Source organism: Chiloscyllium punctatum, chromosome 44, assembly GCF_047496795.1.
Source record: "Chiloscyllium punctatum isolate Juve2018m chromosome 44, sChiPun1.3, whole genome shotgun sequence".
NCBI lineage: Eukaryota > Metazoa > Chordata > Chondrichthyes > Orectolobiformes > Hemiscylliidae > Chiloscyllium > Chiloscyllium punctatum.
The window spans coordinates 31762135-31782866 of NC_092782.1; the positions used below are offsets into that span (position 1 = coordinate 31762135).

At 38.5% G+C, this 20732-nt stretch overlaps 1 protein-coding gene across 1 annotated transcript in view; it reads right to left on the reverse strand.

Moving 5' to 3' along the window:
- Nucleotides 1-20732, reverse strand: part of alg12 (ALG12 alpha-1,6-mannosyltransferase) — a 31279-nt gene continuing 10547 nt past the window's right edge. The window contains exons 6-9 of the mRNA XM_072562580.1: nt 19297-19520; nt 17154-17323; nt 10730-10805; nt 1-2347 (exon numbers count right to left, since the gene is read on the reverse strand). Coding sequence (XP_072418681.1) covers nt 2098-2347; nt 10730-10805; nt 17154-17323; nt 19297-19520 — 720 coding nt within the window. The 3' untranslated portion in view covers nt 1-2097. The remainder of the gene's footprint in view (nt 2348-10729; nt 10806-17153; nt 17324-19296; nt 19521-20732) is intronic.

Consider the following 20732-nt stretch of genomic DNA (forward strand, 5'->3'; position numbering starts at 1 on the left):
AACAAATAAGTCAACTTTAATAATCTTGTTACACTAGATACAATCCAAATGTAAATAACAATCTTTCAAAAGGAAATTCAATTGAAAGCCCATTTAAAATAAATAGCATTATAATCAATTCCACAATTGTATATTTATGAATGCAAAAATATGAATTTTCATGGATGCAATGTCAAATGCACAGTGGATTATAACCTGTTCTCTCCAGGAGACTTGGTCTATTTTCAAGAAAACTAAGTCTGATTCACAACAATAAAAAAATCTGTAGAAAAGCCTTTTAAAAATTGGACCCTCAATACTATTTTCCATGATTTTGAGATATTATAGTGAATCGACAGTGACTGATTTCCATTTCAGTGGCTCAGAGACAAAAATGATTACACATGTAGATTGTCAAAGTAACATGCTTTTGTTCCTGTGAAAGAAATCATACTGTCTCAGATTTAGACAAATAATAAGTAATAAACCTTTATAATACTAAGAATATTGTAAAGTTAACTGCAGTAGATAGTAGCATGAACATGAATAGAGCCATAAATTAATGGTCGTTGAGATCAGAATTATGAACTGTACATTCTAATAAGCCAAGTTGTCTTTATAGAAAAAAAATTACATTTATTCATGCATGTCTTTGGTGCATTTGATGGTGGCTTTAGAGTTGCATATGTTCCCATATATCAAGTTACTAAGGATAACAATATTTTGATTTAGAATTCACCCAGGACTGAAATAAGGCTTTTTCAAACTCCAATCTTTCAAAATTTAAAGACAGAAGAATACAATGGATAAGGAATATCTAACCTCAAATAGGAATAAACTGTCAGAGATTGAGACCAGATTTTGCAACCTAAATCTATGCTCCACTATCTTCTAGTTTCAGTCTAAGATTTAACAAGCTTTAAGAACAGATGAAATAATCAAGTTGGTCCAATTTATTTGGTTCTAAAGGACTCAAACTACTTGAAAAATTCCTATTACTTCAGATAGCTATACTGAACATTTTTATTGTGTTAAGTGATCCAACACCCTTTACTTGATTGTAAACAAATCATACTACTATTATATGCAAAACTACTTAGTCATAGTATCATAGAAACGTACATCACGGAAGCAGACCCTTTGATCCAACTTGTCTATGCCAACCAGATACCCTAAATTAATCTAGTCACATTTGCCAGCACTTGGCCCATATCCTTCTAAACCCTTCCTATTCATGTACTGATCCAGATGCCTTTTAAATGTTGTAATTGTACCAGCTTCTCCCACTTCCTCTGGCAGCTCATTCCATTCAGTACCATCCTTTGCAATGAAGAAGTTGACCTTTAGGTCCCTTTTAAATCTCTCCGCTCTCAGCCTAATCCTATGCCCCCTAATTCTGGACTCCCTGAATCCAGGGAAAAGATCTTGTCCATTCACCCTATCATCGCCCCTAATGACTTTATTGAACCTCTATAAAGGTCACCCCTCTGCCTCTGTCAATCTAGGGAAAACAGTCCAAGCCTATTCAGCCTCTCCCTATAGCTCAAATCCTGGTAATATCCTTGTAAATCTTTTATGAACCTTTTCAAGTTTCACAACATTGTTCCTATCGGAGGCAGACCAGAATTGCACACAATATTCCAAAAGTCGCCTAACCACAGCCAATGAATAACTATCATGAAGTTATGCGGTGTAGTAAATGCTGACATTTAGAAAAACAAATTAAAATTCCATTCCTTAACCTATCAGCTTCTAATTTCTACCCATTCAATAGATGGAAAAGTATGGACTGGTAAAGATAGAAGCAGGTTTCTTATCACATAGTTTTACATTTAAACAAAGGAAGATATGAGGCGGATCTTAAAATAAAAAGAGGGGCAACTGGACACTAGAAATTAAGTAAAAACAGAAGTATATGAACAAATTAGATGACATCATGTTTTCTAACTTGCCATAAGTTCAACAGCAAACTCTTGTCAATTTTGTTTTATTTCATAAGCATCCACTCAGCACAGCAAATTCAAAGCACTCAAAGCAGACAGATTCTTGAATAAATGAAAACCAGCAGTACATTGTCTGTAAGTCTTATTAAAGAATGTTAGAAAATCTGGGTACTTTTCATCCTTTTCTCATACTCTCGTGATATGTGTATATTTTTTCTAATATAACTAATTTTATCTCAGTTTTAATATAAAGTAGAGGTAGTTGAGATAAGTTAAATCCAATCCCATTAAAACCAGAAATATTAAACATTATCCTGTGAGTGTTTCTGTACTGTGATATATATATTGGGTTCATTTCCATTAGGTAATGAGTATGTGCAAAACTTCCAACATTTCCTGGCTTAAGATCTTCCCTCTTATCATACCTGTATATCAAAAGGGGGGAAAATGAAAGTGATGAATCTTTTCATACTAAAACACATTTAAGCCACATTTCTTGAATTTCCTTAATGCTGAAAAACACAAATTTATAATTTTTCAGTTGTGGACAAGTTTTCTCTTTTGTGGACAAAGTCAGTTATACCCTATTTAAAAAAGTGGCTGTCACAGAATTCTTACATAATTTCAAATATCACAGATTCTGTTAATCAGAGGTACTTTGATATGTAAATATCATACTGTTTACAACTTACATTCTGAATCACAAAACTCTAGTGCATGTGGTAAATAGGCAGTTATGGATCATCCAGATGTACAGTCACTCAATTTTCCCTTTCCATTATCTTCAAAATTGGATGGAATGAACATCAGGAGGCCATTCCACAACGAACATTTTACTGGAAACGGATACAAGTGGATAAATCCCCAGGACCTGATTAGGTGTACTCTAATAGATTAGATTCCTTACAGTGTGGAAACAGGTCCTTCGCCCCAACCAGTCCACACCAGCCCTCCGAAGAGTATCCCACCCAGAACCATTTCCCTGCTAACACTAACACTAGTGGGCAATTTAGCGTGGTCAATTTACCTGATCTACACATCTTTGTGATTGTGGGAGGAAACCGGAGCACCCGGAGGAAACCCACGCAGACACGGGGAGAATGTGCAAACTCCACACAGTCACCCGAGGATGGAATCGAACCTGGGACCCTGGTGCTGTGAGGCAGAATTGCTAACCACTGAGCCACCGTGCCGCCCTACGTGGAAAGCTTGGGAAACAATTGCTGGGCCCCTTGCTGAGATATTTGTATCAACAATAGTCACAGGGGAGGTGCTGGAAAACTGGAGGTTGGCTAATGTGGTGCCACTATTTAAGAAAGTTGGTAAGGAAAAGCCAGGGAACTATAGTCCGGTGAGTCTGATATTAGTGGTGGACAAGTTGTTGCAGGGAATCCTGAGAGACAGGATTTACACATTTTTTGGAAAGGCAAGGACTGATTGGAGATAATCAGCATTGCTTTGTGCATGGGAAATCATGCCTCACAAACTTGATTGAGCTTTTTGAAGAGGGCAGAGTGGTGGACGTGATTTATATGGCTTCAGTAAGGTGTTTGACAAGGTTCCCCATGACAGACTGGTTAGCAAGATTAGATCTCATGGAATACAAGGAGAACTAGCCATGTGGATACAAAACTCGCTCGAAGGTAGAAGACAGAGGGTGATGGTGGAGGGTTGCTTTTCAGACTGGAGGCCTGTGACCAATGGTATGCCACAAGCATCAGTGTTGGGTTCACTACTTTTCGTCACTAACATAAATGATTTGGATGTGAACATAGCAGGCATAGTTAGTAAGTTTGCAGATGACACCAAAATTGGAAGTGTAGTGGACAGCAAAGAAGGCTACTTCAGAGTACAATGGGATTTTGATCAGATGGGCTAATGGGCTGAGAAATGGCAGTTGGAGTTTAATTTTAATGTTAAAAATCACACAACACCAGGGTATAGTCCAACAGATTTAATTGGAAGCATTAGCTTTTGGAGCACTGCTCCTTCATCAGGTGGTTGTGGAATATAAGGTTATAAGATACAGAATTTATAGCAAAAGTTTACAGTGTGATGTAACTGGAATTATATATTGAAAAAGAGCTGGATTGTTTGTTAAGTCTCTCATCTGTTAGAATGACCATGTTGGTTTCAGTTCTTTCATTTGGAAATCGCAAAACATTTTTAAAAGTTACATTCTCAAGTGAACTTTAACAATTGGTGTCATGTTGGCCCAGACAATGTACTGAAGGTGTGAGCCTCCCTGTGTGAGACTGTCTGGGCCACAATGGTCAGACTGATTCTAATCTTAAAAATGGATTTACAGAATCTTACATAGATTCATTTGGATAAATGCCGGGTGCTGCATTTAGGAAAAGCAAATTGCAGCAGGACTTACACACTTAGTGGTAAGGTCCTAGGGAATGTTGCTGAACAAAGAGACCTTGGAGTGCAGGTTCGTAATTCCTTGAAAGTAGAGTCGCAGGTAGATAGATTAATGAAGGTGGCGTTTCGTATGCTTTCCTTTATTGGTCAGAGCATTGAGTATAGGAGTTGGGAAATCATATAGTGGCTGTACAGGACATTGGTTTGGCCACTTTTGGGATATTGCGTGCAATTCTGGTCTCCTTCCTATCAGAAAGATGTTGTGAAACTTGAAAGGGTTCAGAAAAGATTTACAAGGATGTTACCAGGGTTGGAGGGTTTGAGCTAAAGGGAGAGGCTGAATAGGCTGGGGCTGTAGTATCGGAGGCTGGGAGGTGACCTTATAGAGGTTTATAAAATCATGAGGGGAATGGATAGGATAAATAGACAAAGTATTTTCCCTGGGGTGGGGGAAGTCCAGAACTAGGGGGCATAGGTTGAGGGTGAGATGGGAAAGATATAAAAGAGACCTAAAGGGGCAAAGTTTTCATGCAGAGGGTGATAAAAGGCATGTGGATGGGTATATGAAAAGAAAGGGTGTACAGGGATATGAGCAAATAGGACTAGATCAGGTTAGGATACCTGGTTGGCATTGATGAGTTTGACCAAAGGGTCTGTTTCTGTGCTGTACATCTCCATGACTTCCAAAAGGTGAAAAGTTGCTCATACAATGTTCAAGCAGAAATGGAGCCTAATTTACCTCTTTCACTTATGCCAGATCACAGTCCCATTATTCACAAATTTCCTTTCAAAATTAATCTATTACCCTTAAAAAGTTTTGAATTCTGCTTCTACTACGTTATTAAAAAGGAAGAATTATTTAACCTTTTCCTTTATTCTGTGTGAAAGAAATGCAATTTCCCACTTCATGCAATTACTTAGCTCTGATTTTAAGGATGTCAGTTTGTTTTTATTCATCCTGCAGGTGAAAATTATTCCTTTGTACCCTTTCTTCTATTTCCTCAAATTTAGAATCTCGGGGAGATATAATCTAGGAATAGGAAATAATAAAAACCAAGTTTTCTTACATCCTCTCTTCATAATTTAATTCTTTCATATCTAGTATCATTCTGGTAATTTGGTGCTGTACTCCATCCAAGCACAGTAACTCTTGCCTGAAAAGTAGTACCTAATAATATTCTGACCAAGTTTAGACTAATAGAGATGTACAGCATAGAAACAAACCCTTTGGTCCAACTTGTCCATGCCAACCAAATATCCTATTCTAATCTAGTCCCATTTGCCAGCGCTTGGTCCATATCTCTCTGAGCCCTTCCTATTCATACACTCATCCAGATGCCTTCTAAATGCTATAACTGGACCAGCTTTCACCACTTCCTCTGGCAGCTCATTCCAGACACGCATCACCCTCTGTGTGAAAAAGTTGCCCTTAGGTCCCTTTTCCCCTCTTACTCTAACCCTATGTGCTCTAGTTCTGGACTGCCCCACCCCAAGGAAAAGACCTTGAATATTTATACTATTCATGCCCCTCATGATTTTATAAACCTCTATAAGGTCACCCCTCAGCCTCCGACACTCCAGGGCAAACCACCCCGCCATTCAGTCTCTCCCTACAGCTCCAGTCTCCAACCCTGCCAACATCCTTGTAAATCTTTTCTGAACCCTTTCAAGTTTCATGTCATCCTTCAGATAGGAAAGAGACAAGAATTGCAAGCAATATTCCAAAAAAGTGGCCAAACCATTGTCCTGTACAGCCATGAAATGACCTCCCAACTCTTATACTCAATGCTCTGACCAATAAAGGAAAATATTAAAAATGCTGCCTTCATTATCATATCTATCTGCGACTCTACTTTGAAGAAACAATGAACATGCACTCCAAGGTCTCTTTGTTCAGCAACATTCCCCAGGACCTTACCATTAAGTGTGTAAGTCCTGCTCTGATTTGCTTTTCCAAAATGCAGCACCTCACATTTATGAAAATGTAAACTCCATCTGCCACTCCTCAGCCTATTGGCCCATCTGATCAAGGTCCCATTGTACTCTGAGGTAACCTGCTTTGCTGTCCAATTTTGGTGTCATCTGCAAACTTACTAACTATATCTCCTAAGTTCACATCCAAATCTTTTATATAAATGACGAAAAGTAGTGGATCCAGCACCGATCCTTATGGCACTCCACTGGTCACAGGCCTCCAGTCTGAAAAGCAACCTTCCACACCACCCTCTGTCTTCTACCTTCAAGCCAGCTTTCTGTCCAAATGGCTAGATTTCCATGCATTCCATGAGATCTAACCTTGCTAACCAGTCTTGTTGAATACCTTACTGAAGTCCAAATAAATCACGTCTACTGCTCTGCCCTCATCAATCCACTTTGTTACTTCTTCAAAAAACTCACTCATGTTCGTGAGACATGATTTCTCACACACAAACCCATACTGACTATCCCTAATCAGTCCTTGCCTTTCCAAATACATGTACATCCTGTACTCAGGATTCCCTCCAACAACTTGCCCACCACCTACATCAGGCTGATTGGTCTATAGTTCTCTGGTTTTTCCTTACCACCTTTCTTAAGTAATGGCACGATGTTAGCCAAACTCCAGTGTTCCGGCACCTCACCTGTGACTATCAGATAGAAATATCTCAGCAAGGGGCCCAGCAATCACTTCCCTAGCTTCCCACAGGGGTTTAGGGTACAATTCATTAGGTCCTGGGAATTTATCCACTTTTATGTATTTCAAGACATCCAGCATCACCTCCTCTGTAATATGGACATTTTTCAAGATGTCACCATCTATTTCCCCACATTCCATATCTTCCATGTCCTTCTCTACTGTAAATACTGATGCAAAATACTCATTTGGTATCTCTCCCATCTTCTGCCGCTCCACACATAGATCAGCAAGACAGCCTTCGAGGGGCTATATTCTCTACCTATTTACTCTTTTGTCCTTAATGTATTTATAAAAACCCTTTGGACTCTCCTTAACCCTATGTGGCAAAAGATATCTCATATCCCCTTTTTGCCCTCCTGATTTCCCTCTTAAGTATACTCCTACTGCCTTTATACTCTAAGGATTTACTAGATCTCTGCTGTCTGTACCTGACATGTGCTTCCTTCTTTTTCTTAACCAAAACCTTAAATTTTCTAGTCATCCAGCATTCCCTATACCTACCAGCCTTTCCTTTCACTCTAATAGGAATATACTGTCTCTGGACTCTATAGTTATCTCATTTCTGAAGATTTCCATTTTCCAGCCCATCCCTTTACCTGCCCCCAATCAGCTTTTGAAAGTTCTTGCCTAATTCAGTCAAAATTAGCCTTTCTCCAATTCAGCTGTTAGATCTGGTCTATCCCTTTCCATCACTATTTTAAAATTAAGAGAATTATGGTCGCTGGTCCCAAAGTGCTCCCCCACTGACACCACAGTCACCTGCCCTGCCTTATTTTCCAAGAGTAGGTCAAACTTTGCACTTTCTCTCGTAGATACATCCACATACTGAACCAGAAAAGTTTCTTGTACACACTTCACAAATTCCTCTCCATCTAAACCCTTAATACTATGGCAGTCCCAGTCTATATTTGGAAAGTTAAAACCCCTTACCATAACCACCCTATTATTCTGAACCTCCTGAAATCTGAAATCTCCTTACAAATTTGTTTCTCAATTTCCCGCTGACTATTAGGGGGTCTATAATACAATCCTAATAAGGTGATCATCCCTTTCTTATTTCTCAGTTCTACCCAAATAACTTCCCTGGACGTATTCCCAGGAATATCCTGCCTAAGCAGAAATGCTATCCCTTATCAAAAACGCCAATCTCCCTCCTCTATTGCACCACCCCCCCCACCCCGCCGCCCTTCTTATAGCATTTGTGTTCTGGAAAATCAAGCTATTAGTCCTGTCCATCCCTGAGTCATGTTTCTGTAATTGCCATGATATTGCCGTCCCATGTTCCTAACCATGCCCTGGGTTCATCTACCTTCCCTGTTAGGCATCTTGCATTGAAATCAAAGCAGTTTAATTTATTAGTCCTATTTTGTTCTCTGCTTGTTCCTGCCTGCCCCTTCTGTTTGACTCGCTCCCTTTTCCAACTGTACCTGTCTCAGATAGATCTCTTTCCTCACTATGTCCCTGGGCCCAATTACTGAGAGTAATCCAGAAATTACTATCCTTAAGGACCTTTTTAAATTCCTGCCTAACTTTCTATATTTTCCCTTAAGAATCTCAACCTTTTCCTTTCCTATGTCGTTAGCTCCAATGTGTACAATTACCTCCCGCTGGTCCCTCTCTCCTTTGAGAACATTCTGAACCCTCTGAGATATCCTTGAACCTGGCAGCAGGGAGGCAACACACCATTCTGATTTTTTGCTGCTGGCTGCACAAACGTCTCTGTGCCTCTGAGTAGAGAGTCCCCTATCACAACTAACTGCTTGCAATCCGACGTACCCCTCATTACATTAAAGCTAGTTTTGATACCAGAAACTTGGCTGTTCGTGCTACATTCCCTGAGAGTCTATCACCTCCTATATTTTCCAAAAGTGATTACTTAAATGTGGATAGCCACAGAAGACTCCTGCACTGCCTGTCTACCCCTCCTACTTTTCGTGGAGTTAACCTATCTACCTGACTGTATCTGCGGCTTTTCTCCCTTCCGATTACTGCCATCCATCACACCCCCTAGTTCCTGTAAATTCCTTATTGCCTCTAATTGCCACTCCAACCGATCCACATGATCTGGTAGGATTAACAACCAAAGACACTTCCTGCAGACATAATCATCAGTAATATGGAAACTCCTAATAAACTCCCACACAGGAAGAGCATAACACTCTACTAAAGGCTATCTTTGCTCCTTCACAATCTACAGTCTCAGAAAGTAGCACTGTCTTTGTGCTCTAAAAAAGTGTTTTCTGTATCACTTAAGCATAGCTCCCTTCCTGCATTCCAATCCCTTTGAAATAAATAGCTAACGTTCTATTTTGGTTACTTTTTGTACCAAAATGGAATGCTTTTCTTGAGCTGTGCAAATGAGAACGCATATAAATCCCTTTACTCCTCTACACATCATAGACTTCTCTGCATTAATAAATATTTCCATTTATTTTGTTTAAGTTCAAGTGGATGACCTCAGACTTCTCCACACTCATGTCCATTGGCACATATCTCTTTGTAAGCATACTCTCATTGACATAACTTACTGTATCTTGGTGCAGTCTCAATGACAAACATCTCTCTCTCTCTCTCTCTCTTAACTAAAGTATTTCAGTTTATTCTCTTCCTTTTGATCTAGTCTTAATTCCAAACTAACTTAACAGTGTTTTTATGAGCAATTATCAACAGGAACCTAAGGGCTTCTCCATCATTAGATTTTAAATGAATTCCCAAAGGCCATTGAATCTCTATGTTTAGCGATAAATGTCAAAACAATTTCCAGTATTTGTAGGAATGATTATGCTTTTAATTTCCCACTTCACAGTCACTTTTCTTGCCAGTGTCATTCTTTTTCTCCTCTTAGGATTCTCTAAGTTTCTTTGGCAATTTTTTGTCTTCAAAGATTACCACTTCCATAGGAAATTGTTAATGCTCGAGTATGGTTTAGTTGTTGACTTGACTAGGCACATGTTGTGTATGCACATACAGGCCTAACTAAAGGAGTGTAGAAAGCATCACAAGCAGATGCTAACCTTCCTTCACTTGATATGTGTACATTCACATGTGCATAGTTAACAAGCAATCCTTGTTGAAAGTCTACAAATATTTTGTTGGGTACGTCCAGACAAGGGGAGATATCCTTGCAACTCTAGCTTGACCAGAGAGTGGTATAGGAATGTAACTTCTTTATACAGTTGTGGAAATCTCTAACTATGTCCTAAAAAGCTGTGGCAACATTAATGAAAATCTCAAAAGAGACTGATTTTTTTAATATCATAGGAATTAAAGATTATGGAATCCATATGAAAGTAAGATTTAAATCAGCTGTGATTGAACTTAATTGTGAAACAGGTTTGAGGGTCTGAAACTCCCACTCTTATTTCTATATAAACTCTTTGATTAAAACATTTCCAGCAGAACACAAAAAATTACAGAAACTGATGCCAGCTGCCATGCACAATTTGAAACTTAAATTTCCTATTGAAAAGTATTGTTTTATTTGCAGTACTCAAATGTTTACTGATTATGGTATAGGAATTAGTGTTACATATTTTTCCAATCATTGATAATTGTTAATAATACTTCATTAAATATAAAGAAAACTGACAAAACAGAATTCAGAAAGAAATGGAACGAAATGCAGAGGAACCAAACAACTAAAGAATGGAGGGGACAATAAATGTAACTTGAATGAGATTCTTCGAAGCAAGAAAAAGCCTCTTTTCAGTAGAATTTACAGTAAGTATGAAAAACATTGAATATTCATTAGGGACTAACTTACCACCAATTTGGATTGAGTTCAAGGAATCGGGTAACACCAGTTTGTGCAGAAGCAACATCAATGTGCACTGAAACATCTAGAAGAAACAATGTAGTTGACAGTGAAACTAAGAAAATCGTCTAACATATTCATCTGAAAGTTATTTCATAACTCTTATTAAGCATTGTGAAGCTTGATGACTTTTTTTTTGGAAACTTGGATTCTAACCCTGACAGAATCAGGTATGCTTTGATTTGTGTTCCTATATCATGTGTGTTAAGAAAAGAAGGACTTAGTTTCATTTTTGAGTTCTGTGTGGTGGTGGAGTGGCTGCAGTTAAATTATAGAATAATATTTGAAAAATGGATGCCGGTGTCTGTCCAGGCATCTGTAGTTTTAGAGACCATGAATATAACCGCATGTAAAATTCATAACTAAAGTTGTCAGCATGGTTTGAATGAACTTTGAATTATGAAACTTCAACTATTCAAAAAGTAAAGTTAATAATTACACCATCATAGATCATGAAATGGTAGCTGCAATTAGTATTGATCAAATAAGACTTCTTACATACATTCAACTGAAGATATTTCCTTGGAGCCTTGCAAATTTTCAATCTGCAATTCATACAGTTGATACTTTACTAAGATTATAAATTACTTACCATAACAAGCACCTGATATATTTCTTACTCTCTCAGCCAAAGAAAAGAAGGAAAATTACATCTGACTACTCTGGATTCTGGCCAGCCTCAGAATGATGGTGTCATAAGACAACAACAAATCAATTGTCAGTAAACTCCCCATGAAACCTTTGGAATCCAAAGGAAATTACCTTGAATACTAGCTCATGTATGCATGCAAACAAATAGTAGCAGCCACTAATGCTAAACAATAAATAAGAAAACGTAAATAAAATATAAGGTTTTAACTAAATAAACAAAAACATCTGCTAAATATCATATACAAAATTAAACTAAAGCTAAAATTAATTTCTGCAACTGAATGTAATGACAAATCCCCAGTGATATAATGGCCAATTCCAAGAAATTATTGCTTTTAAATTATTTAGATTCTACTCAGTGTTTCACTCTCATGAGCAAAATTAGAATCTGATCAGCCATTACAATAAACATTGAGGTGTTTTCTAGCAGATGCCGATGTATCAGATACGCAAATTTGCGCAACTCCATTCAGTGATTCAGCTTTCCAATAAAAGCAAATTATTACAGTTTTATTATATCTGCATCGTATTTGTATCTTGATTGATTTAATTGAGGACCTGGTACATGTTGTTGCTCATCCTCCATCACAAATCAAACGATATGGAGTATGCATGTACAAGTCACTTAGAACTTACTTTGCTGACTCTGCCATGCTCTAATTCTTGTCAGTAACAAGCATGGAAATAGACCCGAAAAAGTAGGAGCAGAAATTAGGCCATTCAGCCCATTAAGTATGCTCTGTCATTCAGTCATGGCTAACAAGTTTATCAACCCCATTCTCCCCAATTTTCCCCATAACCCTTGATGCCCTTATACTCAAGATCTTATCTATCTCAGTCCTAAATGTACCCAATGACATGGCCTCCACAGCCTACTGTGGCAATGAATTCCATAGATTTACCACTCTCTGGCTGAAGAAGTTTCTCCTTATCTCTATTCTAAAAAGGTTTTTCCTTTACTCTAAGGCTATGCCTTTGGGTCCTAGTATCTTCTACCAATGGAAACATTTACTCTGTTCAGGCCATTCAATATTCTGCATGTTTCAATGAGATCCCCCCCCATCCTCTAAACTCCATTGAGTATAATCCCAGAACCCTCAACCGTTCCTCACATGTTAAGTTTTTCATTCCTGGAACCATTCTCACGAACTTCCTCTGAACATGTTCCAGGGCCAGTACAGCCTTCCTGAGATATGGGGCCCAAAACTGCGCAAAAGTCTCCAAATGTGGTATGACCAGACCCTTTTAGAGCCATAGAAGTACATCCCTGCTTTTATATTTGAGTTCTCTCAAAGTAAGTGCCACCATTGCATCTGCCTTGCTAACTACTGACTCTATCTGCAAGTTTACCTTGAGAGAATCTTGGACTAGAACTCCCAAGTCTCTTTGCATTTCAGACTTCCGAATTTTTCTCCCTATTTAGAAAATAGTCCATGCCTCTATTCTTCCGACCAAAATGCATGACCTCACACTTTCCAATGTTGTACTCCGTCAGTTCTTTGCCCATTCTCCTAAACTGTCCAAATCCATCTGCAGAGTCTCCACCTCCTGAATGCTACATGTTCATCTACCTAGATTTGTATCGTCTGCAAACTTAGCCAGAAATACTTTTTGAAGAGGTAATTACAGATTTTTGTTACAGCAATTCTTAGACAATATATGACAGTTCTTTGACTGGCAAGGAGTTCAAAAGTTCTGTGCTAGCTAATTTTTACTCTTGTGCCATAGAATTAGCCTGATTACTATAATCACGTAATATTGTTGCAAAATTAACTTGATATAACTAAAATAAAAGCATTTCAATAAAAATACAATTTGTTGTCCATTCTTGATTTACCACCTCATTCTCCCTCCCTTTCCTATTTTTATTTTAAAAGAGGCACTTAATTGTAGTTTTAATTCATATACTATTGTAACATTTCCACCAAATTCTTTCTTTCTTTCACAATGCTTAAATATTCCTAAGTTTGTAGTTCTGAGTCAAGGTTGCATAATGTATTGAAGGAAAGACCTGAATTGTACAATTTCACCTTTGGCAGACTGAATCATGTAACATTCAAAGTTCAGGTGTATGACCAAATAAATGTGACAGGCATGTAAAGAACATAATCTACATTTGTAAGAATTAAAACTGTAATATTAACCTTAGCACAGTCAAACTTGCATCCATAAGACATAGGAGTGGAAGGCAGGCCATTCGGCCCATCGAGTCCACTCCGCCATTTAATCATGGCTGATGGGCATTTCAACTCCACTCACCCGCATTCTCCCCGTAGCCCTTAATTCTTGTGACATCAAGAATTTATCAATCTCTGCCTTAAAGACATTTAGCGTCCCGGCCTCCACTGCACTCTGCGGCAATGAATTCCACAGGCCCACCACTCTCTGGCTGAAGGAATGTCTCCGCATTTCTGTTCTGAATTTACCCCATCTAATTCTAAGGCTGTGTCCATGGGTTCTAGTCTCCTCGCCTAATGGAAACAATTCCCTAGCGTCCACCCTTTCCAAGCCATGTATTATTTTGTAATTTTCAATTAGATCTCCCCTTAATCTTCTAAGCTCCAATGAATACAATCCCAGGATCCTCAGCTGTTCCTCGTATGTTAGACCTACCATTCCAGGGATCATCCGTATGAATCTCTGCTGGACACGCCCCACTGCTAGTATGTCCTTCCTGAGGTGTGGGGACCAAATCTGGACACAGTACTCCAAATGGGGCCTAACCAGAGCTTTATAAAGTCTCAGCAGCACAACGGTGCTTTTATATTCCAACCCTCTTGAGATAAATGACAACATTGCATTCGCTTTCTTAATCACGGACAATCTGCATGTTTACCTTTAGAGAATCCTCGACTAGCACTCCCAGATTCCTTTGTACTTTGACTTTACGAATTTTCTCACCGTTTAGAAAGCAGTCCATGCTTGTATTCTTTTTTCCAAAGTGCAAGACCTCGCATTTGCTCACATGAATTCCAGCCATTTCCTGGACCACTCTCCCAAACTGTCTAGATCCTTCTGCAGCCTCCCCACTTCCTCAGTACAACCTGCCTGTCCACCTAACTTTGCATCATCGGCAAACTTCACGAGAATGCCCCCAGTCCCTTCATCCAGATCATTGATATATAACGTGAACAGCTGCGGCCTCAACACTGAACCCTGTGGGACACCGCTTGTCACCGGCTGCCATTCCAAAAAAGAACCTTTTATCCCAACTCTCTGCCTTCTGTCAGACAGCCAATCCTCAATCCATACCAGTAGCTCACATCGATCACCATGGGCCCTCACCTTGCTCAGCAGCCTCCCATGTGGCACCTTAGCAAAGGCCTTTTGGAAGTCTAGATAGACCACATCCACTGGGTTTCCCTGGTCTAACCTACTTGTCACCTCTTCAAAGAATTCCAACAGGTTTGTCAGGCACAACCTCCCCTGACTAAATCCATGTTGACTTGTTCTAGTCTGACCCTGCTCTTCCAAGAATTTAGAAACCTCATCCTTAATGATGGATTCTAGAATTTTACCAACAACCGAGATTAGGCTAATTGGCTTATAATTTTCCATCTTTTGTCTAGATCCTTTCTTGAACAAGGAGGTTACAACAGCGATCTTCCAATCATCCGGGACTTTCCCTGACTCCAGATACTTTTGAAAGATCTCAACCAACGCCTCTGCTATTTCCTCAGCCACCTCCCTCAGAACTCTAGGATGTAGCCCATCAGGGCCAGGAGATTTATCAATTTTAAGACCTTTTAGCTTTTCTAGCGCTTTCTCTTTTGTAATGGCAACCATACACAACGCAGCCCCCTGACTCCCTTTAATTGTTGGGATATTACCCATGTCTTCCACTGTGAAGACTGACGGAAAGTACTTATTAAGTTCTCCTACTATTTCCTTATGTCCCATCCCTAGGCTTCCAGCATCAGTTTGAAGTGGCCCAATGTCTACTTTAGCCTGTCATTTGTTTCTTATGTATTGAAAGAAACTTTTACTATCATTTCTAATATTACTGGTTAGCCTACCTTCATAGTTGATCCTCTCCTTCCTTATTTCTTTCTTTGTTATCCTCTGTTTGTTTTTGTAGCCTTCCCAATCTTCTGATTTCCCAGTGCTCTTGGCCACTTTATAGGATCTCTCTTTTTCTTTAATATTTTTCCTGACTTCCTTTGTCAGCCATGGCTGTCTAATCCCTCCCCGGATAATCTTTCTTTTCTTGGGGATGAACCTCTGTACAGTGTCCTCAATTATACCCACAAACTCCTGCCATTTTTGCTCTACTGTCTTCCCCGCTAGGCTCTGCTTCCAGTCTATTTTCGTCAGTTCCTCTTTCATGCCCTCACAATTACCTTTAACTATAACACCATTACATCAATTTTGCCTTCTGTCTTTCAAACTGCAGAATGAACGCAACCATATTATGATCGCTGCTTCCTAAGTGTTCCCTTACTTTAAGATTTTTTATAAAGTCTGGTTCATTACATAGCACTAGGTCCAGAATAGCCTGCTCCCTTGTGGGCTACATGACAATCTGTTCCAAAAAGCCATCCTGCAAGCATTCCATGAATTCCCTTTCTTTGGATCCACTGGCAACATTATTTACCCAGTCCACCTGCATATTGAAGTCTCCCATGATCATCATGACCTTGCCTTTCTGACATGCCTTCTCTATTTCCCGGTACATGTTGCGCCCCTGGTCCTGACCACTGTTAGGAGGTCTGTACATAACTCCCATTATGGTTTTTTTGCTTTTGTGGTTCCTCAATTCCACCCACACAGACTCCACATCATCCGATGCTATGTCATTCAGTGCCATTGATTTAATTTTGTTCTTAACTAACAAGGCAACTCCGCCCCCTCTGCCCACCTCCCTGTCTTTTCAATAAGTTGAAAATCCTTGGATGTTTAACTGCCAGTCCTGACTCCCCTGTAACCACGTCTCTGTGACGCCTACCACATCATAATCATTCACGATGATCTGTGCCATTAGTTCATCTGCTTTGTTACCTGAATGCTCGTAGCATTCGTAAAGTGCCTTAATGCTAACTTTCTTATCATTAGAGATATTGGAAGTCATAAGATGTCCTTAGTTATCTTTCCTTTTTGCTGCATTCCCAGTCTGCCTCAAGTATAAATCCACCTGCACATATGCAATCCTGCTGCTTATCTTTCCATTTAACTCCATACTCCCTTTCGCTTTCACTTTCCCTTCCCCCCAACTCAGAAGTTTAAAGTCCTACTGACCACCCTATTTATCCTCTTCGCTAGAACATTGGTACCTGATCGGTTCAGGTGGAGACCGTCCCAACAGTACAGATCCCCCCGGTTCCAAAACTGATGCCAATGCCCCATGAAGTGGAATCCCTCTTTCCCACATCATGGCATACCTACATCTGGTTTTGCAAAGGTTTCCAATGTCATACATTTCCCAAAAGGAAGACACCATAAATGCTGAATGGTCACCCTATCCTAATCAAAAATCATTTCCTGCAGAATTATTTTTTATATAACTGTGATATTCAATATCCTTCAGTGTCCACCAATCATGTAAATGATGTAATGAATTGAAGCTTACCACATGTTCATATGCCATGGTCACCTGGGGATGTACTGAAAATCTAAACATATATATGCAGTTGTAAAGATAATCTCCAGTCACTCTACATTTCTTGAATCTACTTACAAGGGGCATCCTTACATCATGATTTGTTATAATAGCAGAATAACAGACCTGTTGTTGCAGGCACAGCCTTATGTAGTTTTTGCATGGCAACTCCACCTGGATAGTTGTGATGGGATACATATAGTAACATCCCAGTGTAGCAAGCATTTCCAAGTAGATGTGCAATCACAACAACAGATCCTAACTTATATAGTAAGGATTTGTAGTAATTGATCATTCTGTGCAACAAAAAAATACATAATTAGTAATGTGCTTGTACCATTCATTACATTTAGGCACATAAGCACAGGCCCTTAAGTCTGTTCCAATCTTCAATTAGATTAGGATCAAACTGTACCTCAAAACATCAACTACCTACCTTTGTTCCATACCGTTCGATAATTTGATTTAGAGGATTTCAATCCACTTCAGTCTTGAACATTTCTAAATGCACAGATATTTGGGACAGCACATGCCAACTTTCTTCTATCTTGTGTGTAAGCATAATTCTGACTTCACCCTCAAAGGCCTAACTCTAATTTTAAGTTTATGCTATTTTGTTTTGCATTTCCCTAACAGTAGCAATTATTCCTTCGTACCTATCTTATCAAATTTGTTCATTCTGAATGCCGTGATAGGATCACCCGTCAACTTTCTAAAATTAAGGGGATAAAAGCCAAATTTATTGATCTGCACTTATGATTTAAGGTCTGGTATAATTCTACTTAATCTGCAACATATACCATCCAAGACTACTTTGTATTTCTTAAGATTTGGCGATCAAAATTGAAAATTTATCCTCGACAAAACAACACCAATGCTCTGCAAAGTTGAAGTATCTTGGCATCACTGATTACCCAGTATAAGGGAAAGGTCCACATTACATTTACATTTTTTGATTAATTTTGTACTTGCGCACTAGCTTTTACTGATTCGTATGCATGGTCATTTGCTTCCCCACAACCCTGACTCTGTAATCATTCATAAAATACTCTATTTTGTCTTTTTTTTCTCCTCAAATCCAAACCTTTTATTTCCCCACGTCAAAGTCGTACCTTCTACAATTTTGCTCACACACTTAGTCTCACATTTTGCAACTTTCTTTGCCCATCCATGTAAACATGATCTTTTGATTTAGTGTCATGTGTCATTTACAATTATCCTTTCCTGACACAGAACACCACCTGTTAGAAATGTAAATTGGGAATCCTCTAGAAATAGATGTACAACTTTCTATAGTTTCATCCAAGCTGTTACACATGGGGTGAAAAGCTGAAGCCAGACTGCACATTCTAGGATTAGTGGTGCTGGAAGAGCACAGCAGTTCAGGCAGCATCCAAGGAGCAGCGAAATCGACGTTTCGGGCAAAAGCCCTTCATCAGGAATTGCTTTTACTCCTGATGAAGGGCTTTTACCCTTTTATTCCTGATGAAGGGCTTTTGCCCGAAACATCGATTTCGCTGCTCCTTGGATGCTGCCTGAACTGCTGTGCTCTTCCAGCACCACTAATCCAGTATTTGGTTTTCAGCATCTGCAGTTATTGTTTTTACCTTGCACATTCTAGGGCTAACAGTGATCATCATCACCAGAGAATTAAATGCTGTATCCCATACATTCCATCCCAGAAACCATCCTTGTCACAATGTACTTAAAATCCATGCTTTTGCATTAATATTCTAGGTATTAATGGTATACTTCCAGTTTTTCACATGCATAATGGAAGCAATTATTCTGCTAAGAGTAGGTTTTTAATAATCAATTCGGTTCAGAAAATTTATGTCTCATTCCTTTCTATAATCTTAAAAAACAGCACTCTGTCAAACTGAAAGTAATGTTATACAAGAATGTAAATAATACAACATCAATCTGACTCAGAATAAGATACATATTCCCAAGTGAGATCCTTACAATTCTTTTTTTGTACATCTCACAGTCCATTCCAATTGGATTACATGGACACATATCTGCTTCTTTGACAGGAATGAATATACTTGGAGGGGAAATAATGATAAGAATGAATTTGCACACTTATTCAGTACTACAGATCCATTTACCTCTAAGCCCATGTTGAAACATGCTATAACAATTCTAAAAAAAATACTAGTACAACAAGACCAATTTTATTGTAGAATAAATCTTCAACCTCATCTATAAAACGATTTGAGTTACACAAAAAAATGATCTTTTAAGTTTAATGCCATTTAATACTTACATGTGCGAACATCCTATTGCTGCAATTACATTCAAAACAGGAAAAGTGTAGATTATGAAGCGCAACTCCTTGTGAGGTAGGAATGAATATAAGAAGATGAAACCAACTGTGGGGAACAGAAACCTCCAACTCCTCTGGTCCCTAGCACCAAGAGGCAGAAATAATATGCTGCAACCAAGAGCACGGGGCAGCACTGAGTAAAAATACCAGAAAAATGGTGATGTCTGAATAGATGCTCAGTTAAGGAAATGCCAAAAGATTGGAATTTGTTAAGTCAATAAATTTAAAAAAAAATTACTCTACCAACATGTGGCATTGCAGGCAAATCAATCAATTGGACAAAAAGTAGTGAGGGAATGTCAAACTCAGAATTAAAATTGAATCCTTAAATTTCTTCGAGAATTGTTTCCAATACTCCCAGGTCAGAGACATTATGAATTTGATACTGTAAAAAATCTCCCTCATCTCTGTTTTTAAAATATTTTCTTACATTAATAAGTAGAATTATTTCATGGATGTTTCTAGCCAGATCTTTGTAACACCAGTCTGAACTGGATTTAAATCAAATTCCGAGACACGAAATAACTATATACTTTGATATTTCCTAATTAATTTATGCAAAGACACAAGTGCACATTTTTGCAGTGTGAACCCAGACTTCCTAGTTCAAAGGTAGGAACACTACCATTTTATCACAGTGTTTTTTATTCCTTCCATCTGGAAGTGTTATGACAGACAATTTAACAGCATTTTTCGCACCACCAAATCACCCATGGTACTTTTCATGTATTAACTATCAAGGAGTGTGCACTTTTTAACTATCCTTACAGAGGCTCAAACTGCGAGAAATCTATCGATATATCAGCTTTTTAAGTTTGATTTAACCGATACTTCGAAGTTCCTTTCTATGGATTGTAATGTCTTCATCAACTGATTCTTACAAAATTGACAGCTTAGACTTTCACAACTTCAAAAAAAAACCTTTAAATTACTAACCAAATACTCCTGGTTTGAAAGTGTCACTATTACACCAAGGTAACTGTGCTTTCCCTGATTTGTTCTATACTAATTTCTAAGAGAGAAACTATATTTGCTTTGAACACTAATCTTCCCCCTCTAATCCAACCAGCCCACGGACTATGTGCTTAACTGATCATATGAACTAGTTCCACCTGCATCACAATTAAAATGAAAGTTTTAAATGAAAAGATCAATCTCAAAGCAATTCAGAATGGATGTTTGTTGAATAGTTTACACTTCTCTGAATATCATAGAACCCAACAATTAGTACACTGATAAAGATTTTGGGATAAAATGTATAATAATGTGTTCCTGGCACAATATCTCACTTGTTAGAAACATATGTCAGGAATCCTCCATTTATAGCTCAAACGTTTCTGTATACTGACTTTATTGAATGATAAATCACAAACTCT